The sequence below is a fragment of the Primulina eburnea genome, chromosome 5 (genome assembly GCF_022965805.1).
Source record: "Primulina eburnea isolate SZY01 chromosome 5, ASM2296580v1, whole genome shotgun sequence".
In the NCBI taxonomy this organism is placed as follows: Eukaryota; Viridiplantae; Streptophyta; class Magnoliopsida; order Lamiales; family Gesneriaceae; genus Primulina; species Primulina eburnea.
Window position 1 is genome coordinate 6,977,300 of NC_133105.1, and position 10,263 is coordinate 6,987,562.

A 10,263-nucleotide genomic window follows, 5' to 3' on the forward strand; every position below is an offset into this window, starting at 1 on the left:
ATGGTTTTGCAGGATGAATAAGGTGATTTTCTTGGGTGCCGATGTCCTGTCTTTCATGGGAGATTACCTGTCGAAGAAAGGGAGGTGCGCAGTTTGGGTTCCAGAATGTAATGTTCGAATGAGACTCGAAAAGTGTGGTCGATGTATTTGGAAATTCAGAAAACGATATGTCTGAATTTGCTTATGTCATTATTCAACGCAAGCTGCTCCTGATGTCAACCTCGATTTCATTGCTTGTGTTATAGCTAGGAATACATATTGTCGCACTAGTCCTTGTTTATGGGTTGACGCTCCATATGAACTCCGTTAGATCATATTTCTATTATAAATTGATCAATTTTTTAAAAAAGAGAAGGACATGTTAGAATATAGGCAAAAACTTGTATGAGACGGTCTCACGGATAATATTCGTGAGACGGATCTCTTATTTGGGTCACCCATGAAAAAGTATTACTTTTTATGCTAAGAGTATTACTTTTTATTGTGAATATGGGTAGGGTTGACCCGTCTCATGGATTATGACCCGTGAGACGGTCTCACATGATACTAACTCATAAATATATATATATATATATATATATATATATATATATATTATATATATATATATATATATATATATATATATGTATGTATGTATGTAGAAATAATTCAGTATTTCACATAAAAAAACGCACATAAGAAATGACATCTAGTGGAGCACCTCCTGGCTTCAATTTGGACAAAAAATTCTTATTTATTCCCTAAATATTATGCAACAAATAATAATGTATCACGTCGTATTTAGTAAATTTTAGGACATGAACCAAATTAATCGGGTCGTTACAATTTTGACTCGCATGCAAAGATAATAATGGCAAGTCCGTGATTTGTTTTTTTATTTGAAATATAAATCGAGACATAAATGAGAATGATTCTCATTAATATTTTGAAATCAAAAGATTGATTTATTATGCTGTGATAATATGATGGTTGTATACATAAAGACAAAAACATGTGTAGGACAGTTTCACATATCGTATTTTGTGAGACGGATTTTTTATTTAGGTCATTAATGAAAAAAGTATTACTTTTTATGATAAAAGTATTATTTTTTATTGTGAATATCGGTAAGGTTGATCCGTCTCAGAGATAAAGATTCGTAAAATAGTTTCACAAGAGACCTAGTTATAGATAAATTATTTTAACATATGTTTTTAATATAATGTTATTGTTAATTATATTTTTTAAATTTTTTTTGAAAAAGTATCATCATTTCTTTTCTTTTTTTTTTTTTTTGAAATCGAGTATCATCATTTCTTATTCAACTAATAGTGGTTTGATTTAATTTTATTTGTTGTATTGGGGATTAATTGTCAAGCGAGATAATTTACAGGGATCATTATGTAATTATTTTATCTCAAATTAACCCCAATTACTCTGGGATCGTGGTTTTCATGGTTCTCTGGGTTTCACGTAGTACAAATTCCAAAAGAATTTCGCCATTGTCAAAACAAATAAAAAAATCCATGGAGCATCACACGACCACCAGCCGAACAGAGGCAGAACGGCTCCTCGGAATCGCCGAAAAGCTTCTCCGGAACAACGATCTGAGCGGCTGCAGAGATTTCGCCATCCTGGCTCAGGAAACCGAGCCTCTTCTCGAAGGGTCCGAACAGATCTTGGCGGTATCCGAGGTTCTTTTAGCTTCAGATAAGGGAGTCAACAACCACATCGACTGGTACTCCGTTCTTCAAGTCCCTCCTCAAAGAACCCATGATTTTGAACTGATAAAAAAGCAGTATCGGCGCCTCTGTCTCCTCCTCCACCCGGACAAGAACAAGCTACCCTTTTCGGATTCAGCTTTCCGGCTCGTTTCTGATGCATGGGCCGTTGTCTCCGATCCGGCGAAGAAAGCTGTGTACGACGGGGAGCTCACTCGTTTCACAAAGGTGGATTTGGTCGCTTCTAGGAAGCAACAATCATTTCAACAGCAGAAGAAGCCGCAACAGCCGAAAGGAGATAATTCCCACCAGAAATTGCCCGTCCGACGCAATACCAAAGGGGGCAGCGGAGGTGGAGTCGGAGGTTCTGGTGCTACAAAAGTGAATAAAAAAAACACCACTGGAACTCCCACTGCCAAGCTGCCACCCAGTTTTTGGACGGCATGTCCTTATTGTTACAATTTGTACGAGTATCCCAGGGCTTACGAGGGTTGTTGTCTGAGGTGTGATAGTGAGAATTGCAAGAAGGCGTTTACTGCAACTGAGATTTTGTCGCTGCCACCCACGGTACCGGGGCAGGAGGCCTATTACTGCTGCTGGGGGTTCTTTCCTATGGGTTTCGTGGCCGGGATTGTGGAATCGCCTCAGAAATGGATGCCACCACCAGTTTTTGAGGATGAAGGGCCACCGGATGCTGGGGAAGTCGGTGGACCAGAGCCGCCGCCACCCCAACCCCCTCCCCCACCCCCGGATAATATTCCTGCGCCAATACCAGTTTCAGCAGTGGGATCTTCTGTCTCGACAGACGGGAAAAGGAAGAGGGGAAGGCCTAGAAAGTTAGGTTAGTCATTTTGCTGAATGTTGCATCTTTTTGTACATTCTGTCTTTCACCATTAAGTTGACAGAATGATCCTTTGCCCATGTGTGTTTTTCGTTAGTTTCTGTAGAAATTTGATGCACTTATTGCATGTTGTGGTGTGATAGCGTAGCTTTGTGCACAATTTGGCCGAGCTATGTTTCTTGACATCAGCAGCATCTATGTAGAAATCTAGTTAACGGAGCCGCACTGGTTTTTGATAGCCAAGAAGGAAAGCATAATCTCCCTTAGCCTTATTTCTTGTATGGAGCTTTAGCTCGATTTCTTACTGAATGAATGCTCATCTAATTGTCCAACTTTCTACTCTCTATTTGTCTAATCACTTTTCACTATTTTTTGGCAGAAGAAGCATAGTTTGTACTTTGTAGTTGTATGCTCTAGTGTAAAGCTGTTAGCTCCAGTTGCTACACGCTTCAAATCTGTTACTAGTTTGAATTGTTACGGTGTTGGACATGTGTGACTTGATGTTTTCAGAAGTCCAGTCTTCAACTTCCAATGCAAAAATCTTTTCTTGCATCTCGATTTTAACATGGGAAATATAGTGTTTCTGAAGTCTTCAAGTGCTCAAACGAAAATCTTTTCTTGCGTCACAAATATAACATGGCAAATATAGTGCTTTCGGATATGGTCTGAATTTAGAATAAACACTAGCAATGTAGGAATTTATTGATTACTATGGGTTTTGACTTGCCATGGTTGAAGAATTTGGATAAAGATGTGATGGCTGCTGCCTGCTGGGAATGAATCATTACACGAGTGCTTACTAGTCATAGGTGAAGTGCCTTACTATGATGTTGCGTCGTGCGGAGAGTACAAGAGTTTAGACCAAAGAATTGAAACCGAAATTGTAATCAGCTATAGTTGTGGACTTCTCGTCATATTTGTGTATATTTTTATGTTTACGTGTTTTTGAAAGCATTCCAGAGTTTTCAAATATGAGTTGAAATTTCATTGGATTGGCTCGAATAAGGCTTCTGCTGACGAAAATTTGAGAAACCTTATTCCGTGATCCGTTAAAAGTTTTGTTTGCTCTGCCTCTTCCCTTCTTTGCTGTGTTTGCTTGGGAAATGATAATCCATTATGCATGTCTGTCTTAATTTTTATGTTGGAATAATTGTATCTATGTTTTCATCGGGTTAAGATTGTGAATGCTTGGCACCGTCGCTCGCTCTTTTGGGGTAAGGCACTCACCCGTAGAGCAGTAACCATTGCACGATCTCATTATTTCCGTCTTCAACAAATCGGATATATAACTATTTTAAGATTGGTCCCCGTCTCCAATAGCCAAATCGTCCCATGGGTAATTGAGGCGGCAAGATGCATGATGTAATATGTATCAACAGTTGGTAGCTATGTATATGCTGGTCTAGACGTCTAGTGGTCTGATTCTTGACATAGATGTTCCGACCTGAGATCGAGGCTAGATATGCTGGTAATTCATGTTAATCGGCTCTAAAAAAAATTCAAACTTATCGTCCTAATCCTCACATTTCTCGATTCGCTTATGCAAAACAATTTTCACAAAAATATTCTCATTGGTTCGAATGTTGTTCCTAATTCTTCGTTTTTCATGTTTCCGATCAATTATCTGGATCCGATAGAGAGTCACAACACCGATTTCAATGTTAGGCTCTCAACCCCGGATAGAAAATAAACCACGAGGATGATGAGGAGGATAACAAAGAAAAGAGCGTGCGAGAAATGAGCTCCCAGTCACTTGGTTGTCACAGTGACAATAAAAAGACGAGGACTTCTGAATTAAGGGCTCATATTTCTTCAACCAATCCGAATACTGATGGCGACTCTGAAATCTGCTTACATCCGAAGTCATAGAAGATGAAGGATTCAACATGAAATGGGGACAAATGCAACAATATCAAAACGAAAAATTGGCCTGAAGGAAATCGAGCTAAAGCAAATAGATTACGATATTCTTATGAAGGATACTAGTGGAATGACAGACAACTTCCTTGACATATGAAAATAGTTGAAAAAAATGCATATACATGGCCTAAAGTGGATGCGTTGTTTGTTGACGTTCATGTTTTATAAATTTATTTTAGTCTTTATGGTTAGCTGATGTTTAAGTTTTTTTTTTTTTAAAAAAAATTATGTTAATATTTGTTTTTAAAAACTTTAAATAAAAGAAGCGTCTTTATATTGTATTACCGACGCAAACTAGCTGTTATAAACTAACCGTTATAAATGTCATTGTTAGTTGTAAAATATTTGTCGTAAACTAGTCGTTATAAGTTAGTCCATATATATCAACATGAAAGTTACGATCCTCCTTCGCATTATATTTGTGATTTGAACCACATAATACCTGCAGTTATTCTCGAATGTCTGAAGATCTCCATCACTCTATAGAAAATATCATCCGTGAATTTTTGTGGGAAGATGATGTTGATCAAACGATGGTTATGCTGCTTGAGCATAGATATCAAGCAGCTCGAGGTTCTTCAAGAGCTACAAATCGGACAAGGTACGTGATATGAGCTTGACGACGAGCAAGGAGATACAAATTGAGATTATATTTCATAAGGAATTGAAGTGATCGAGGAGATACAAATTGAGATTATATTTCTGATTGTATTGAACCAATTAAGTCATGGTTACCTAGTGAGTCCTTTAAATAATTGCATTCAATCATTTTGGGGTGGAAAATAGAATCATATTCAGCTTAAAACCGTTGGTGTTTTGCTTGAGTGAGCTCTCTCTCTCTCTTGGATCCATGTGATCTCATGTTTGTAACTTATCAAGGATGTTTCAATGTGAAGTTCATCATTTGATACCGAGGTTCTTATTTTTCCAAGTACTGGGTTGAGGTCCGTTTCTGGATACTTTCGGTTCTTGCTTCGCTATAGGAAATGATATAGGCAATGGGTCGAGGTATTAATTCACATACCTAGAACCCGGCCTTCTGTGTACACTCATTCGTGCAACTTGTTCCTGTTTTGGCATATGCTTCTTTTATTCCTATATGATATTCTTGTTTTTTTGGATATTCACTGGTCGGTAATCGCCTACTAAGTCTGTTTTGAACAAAGGTTCTTGCTTCGCTGAGCAATGAGTCAATGTTTGGTATCAAATTTTCATGTTTTTGTCCTGTACTTATTTTTGTATATAATCGATTACCTTGTTTCTCCGATATATTTTCATGTCTTGTTGTGTCGTTTTATTTATTTTGTGTTTATTGTTATCTATGATTTTATAACTTTCTAGACTTCTAGTGGTCATAAACCTGTGTTGATTGTGATTCTCATGGTCACAAAATGATATCCCATGTCGTCGCACAAGTCTCTCATCATTTGGTATCAGAGCAATGGATCGAGGTAGGAATTAACATACCAAGGTTAATGATAATACTATAACTCTCATTCAGAAGTGTGATAATCTTATTACTATGAAGGATCTACGTCCGATTTCTCTATGTAATGTTATGTATAGGATAATTGTAAAGGTACTGGCGAACCGATTAAAACTGGTTTTACCAAAATTAATCTTGGAATCACGGGCAGCCTTTGCCTAGGGCCGATAAATCCCCGACCATGTGATTGCAGCATTTAAAGTTATCCATCATATGAAGAGAGTGATCACTGAAGGGTTTTTTGAGAATCATGACGCAAAGCCGCGCAGGTCTATCCGCCTTGACTGAGAAGGATGAATGTGGCGAAATGAAGGGAATCTTGACTGTCTATGAAAATGCCAGCGGGCAAGCGATCAATTTCGACAAATCCTGTTAGAATAGAGGCTGTGCTTATGCGGAGTTTGTGCTTACATGGAGCTGATGTGTAACTACAATTACCACACATACAGTCAATGGGAATATTTCATGCTACCCCTGTAGGGGTACATCCAAGGGCCAGATTTTTTTCTGGCCCATTTTTTTTTTTTTAATTCACCGATAATAATATAAACTAATGGTCATTTTTTTTGGGATTTTCATATGGAATAGGAGTATTAATTACCTGTACAATATCCTTTTTTTTAATAAAATAAATCAAGATTTAAAATTACAGATGGGATTCATGTTGAATTTCTGTATTAATTGGAAAATTCAAGAGTCCGTCATCAGTGAGAGCGTTTTGATGTATTTCTGCAACTCTTAAAATCAAATTATTTTTGAATATTTTTTTAAAAAAATATAAATTATTATTTTTTTTAAAAAAAACCATAGACATACTCCAAAAATCCATCTTGAATGCTTGATTAAAAAAATATAAATTATTATTTTTTTAAAAAAAAACCATAGACATACTCCAAAAATCCATCTTGAATGCTTGATTCCATCTGCAACAAGTCATATTGAATGATATTTTTATTATTTTTCAAAAGTATACTGTTTAAATTGTTTCTTTCTATTTTGGAACAGACCAAATTGCGGGTCTTTTATCAAATTACCGTACTTTTGAATCTCGTTTATCAATCTAACGTACTTTTGTAAGATTTATAAAAATATTGTAAAAAATAAAAAAAAAAAAAAAAAAAGAAAACTTGTACTCCCCCGCCCTTCCAAATGGGGGGAGAGTAATTGTTTTTAATTAATTCTATTCTCCCCCGCCTGTGGGGGTGGCGGGGGAGAGTTTTAATTAATTCTATTCTCCCCCGCCTGTGGATGTGGCGGGGGAGAGTTTTAATTAATTTTATTTTTAAAATATTGCCCGCCTACGTAGGTAGAATTTAAATTATTTTATTATGTTTGCCCCGCCTATTATAGTTGCGGGCGAATTTAAATAATAAAATAAATTTGTTTTTTGTGTAATTATTGGTTGCTAATAGAAACCGACGAAACTGTATCGATTTGATCTATTGTCGTTATATATGAATTGATATGTGGTCTTATCTTATCATGTCTTTCAATGTCGACATAAATATCGACATGAATATCGTCAATTATTAATGTTTTTGTATTTATTTGAATCACGAGTTTTCTTTAATTTTTTTTTAAAATATAGGCAATAAAGAATTCATGTATTGTTTCTCTATATATATCTGAAGTTATTTTTCTTGTTTTGCATCTTTCTTGTTTTGCATCTGATAATAAATATTCTTTCCCGAGTTGTGGTTCCGTCGGTGAATTTAAGGAGTGAAGAAATATTTGGCATCCAGACTGATTGAGGTATATCGCTAATTTTTCAAATATGATATATCAATTTTTGTTTTGAAAATTACATCGATCAAAAAATAATTTTCATACAAATAATTTATATTCATAATTATTTTTTGTTGTAGATTGAACGACGAACGAAAGATTTGTTCACGATAAAGGACATCTTTTTCTAGGTATATATCATAATTTCATAAATTAAATCTTATTAGATAAATACTTCTATTATTTTTTATTGAACGAACCTAATTATATATTTCAAAAATATTTATGATCATTGATAAACATAATTTTTTTTTATATCTTGTTTATAAAATATACGTGTGCGTAATATTTATGTATATTAAATCATGATGTATAAACAATTTATTATATATATTATATATATACACACACACACACATATATGTGTGTGTATATATATATATATATATATATATATATATTATATTGTTAATATTTATAATTCATCGTATTTTCCTGGTTTATATCTCATAAAATTTATGAATTTCAATGTTACGAACTTTTTAATATTTTTCGTACAAATCGTTCATAATTATTTTTGTGGTAGATTGGAAAGTTATTATATAGACCACGATAAGTAGAAAGTTGTTGTGGATTATGTGCTTCAATATTTATCCTACGAATATAAAAATATTAAAGTGATATTTTTATATACATCTTTATTGTATTTTTTATTTACAATTATATGTGTACGTGATATTTATGTAAAACAATATTATGACATTGTTTGATGTCTTTAGTTTGTGTATAATATAATTTTTTAGACATATGAATTTTATTTGAAATGTTAATACTAGAAATGTTTTTCTTTAAATTGAAATTTTTTTTTACATAAATTTAAATGCAGGCATGGATACAATTTCAGCCATTTTATATATTGGCGGTGATGTTATCGTAAGACATGGAACAGTCAATTATAGTAATAAAGGGCTGAAGTTAATTCGTATATCTAGATCTATGTCATTATGCGATTTGATTGAAATAGTTCATCGGAAGTTAGATATCGATCCCAGAAAATATAGGTTGAACCTTTCAACCAAATATTCGTATATGGACAAGTCGCGTTCAGTAGAAGTTCATGTTGTCCTTGACGATGATACTTTACAATTTATGTTTGGTCCTGGTTCCGATGTGCAGTGCATAGAGTTGTATATTGAATGTGAGGCCATTGAAGATAATGTAGTAACAAATGTTGTTGAGTCGTACATTCCATGTATTACCCAAGGTCTAAGTATGATAGGATTTGATCAGTCAGGTGGCACTTCGTCTGCTACTTACAATGAAAATGTTGATCCACCTTATTCTTCCATGGACAATAATATTGGGGACTGGGATCAATATATTATTGGATGCACAAATAAAGATAATAATTGTTGGCCGAACGTGAATTTTAATGCATCAAGTTTGGCTCGTGGAGTCGTTGTAGTGGCAACAGATGATGAAACATCACGTCAAATGTTTGCTGATTCTGCATTACTGGAAAGTCTAGAGAGTGACAGCGAGCCTGACACACCAGTGGGTGATGATTCAGACGAGGAGGGTAACGAGGACGCGTTCGAAAATGTTAGTGAGCAATTACATGGCGCAACTTCAGACATAGTTCCACTTGATGTTTCTAATATTTATGAGATGCCACAATTTTTTAGTGCTGTGTATGAAGAACAATGTCCTGATTCTGTAGGTGTGTCATCTGGGTCACAGACGGTCTTTTATAATCCGGAGAAAGGAGAATTACATAAAAACATGGTCTTTAGAAGCAAAAAGAATTGATTGCAGCTGTTAAAGACTTTTCTGTTAGATGTGTAAGGCGTGAATATCGTGTTGTTGAGAGCACACCGACTTTATGGAAAGTTCGGTGCAAGAATCGATCATCGAGCATGGATTGTGGATGGGGCCTCCGAGCTTGTTTGAAAGCAAATTTGGGTTATTTTAAGATCACTAAATATGGTGATCGACACACATGTGTTTCTAGCCATGTTGGGATTGACCACAAAAACCTAGACAAAAACATGATCGCCTCGAATCTTATTGGTATTGTGCATTGTGATCCATCTTGTGAGATTAAATTTGTTCAGCAACTTATCAAAGACAAATATGGTTATGAAATTTCGTATGCCAAGGCATGGTACAGTTTGAAGCGTGCTGTTGAAAACGTGTATGGCACATGGGAGAGTTCGGTTCGCATTTTGCCAACATACATGGGTGCTCTTATGAAGTTCAATCCCGGAACAATCGTTGAGTGGAGACATTTTCCAACAAACAACCCATCAATAAAAGTTTTAAACTATGTTTTTTGGGCCTTTCGACCATGTGTAGATGGGTTCCGATATTGCCGTAAAATTATCAGCATTGATGGCACTCATTTATATACGAAGTATAAGCACAAGATGCTTATTGCTGCAGGTTTGGATGCCAACAATCAGATATTACCCCTGGCTTTTGCACTCGTGGATGAAGAGAGTTATGATTCGTGGAAATGGTTTTTAGACCTTTTGTGTGTGCATGTTATTAATGGCCTACCAGGAGTTTGCATTGATCTACAATATTGA

The 10,263-nt window shown here is 35.3% G+C and overlaps 2 protein-coding genes across 5 annotated transcripts; both read left to right on the forward strand.

Moving 5' to 3' along the window:
• The first annotated feature begins 1,428 nt into the window (after positions 1 to 1,428).
• LOC140832781 (uncharacterized) lies at positions 1,429 to 4,745 on the forward strand. Of its 4 annotated transcripts, none has more exons than XM_073196970.1 (2): positions 1,429 to 2,544; positions 4,182 to 4,745. In XM_073196970.1, the coding sequence occupies exons 1-2, from the start codon at positions 1,437 to 1,439 to the stop codon at positions 4,232 to 4,234; spliced, it is 1,161 nt and encodes a 386-aa protein (XP_073053071.1). In that variant the 5' UTR covers positions 1,429 to 1,436; the 3' UTR covers positions 4,235 to 4,745. The 4 variants fall into 4 exon arrangements, with proteins under 4 accessions (XP_073053071.1, XP_073053073.1, XP_073053070.1 ...); XM_073196972.1 differs by having other exon boundaries at positions 4,210 to 4,745; XM_073196969.1 differs by lacking the exon at positions 4,182 to 4,745 and adding an exon at positions 3,055 to 3,245.
• Positions 4,746 to 9,591: 4,846 nt separating this feature from the next.
• Positions 9,592 to 10,263, forward strand: LOC140831926 (uncharacterized). The gene has a single exon (XM_073195634.1). The coding sequence runs from the start codon at positions 9,592 to 9,594 to the stop codon at positions 10,261 to 10,263; it is 672 nt and encodes a 223-aa protein (XP_073051735.1).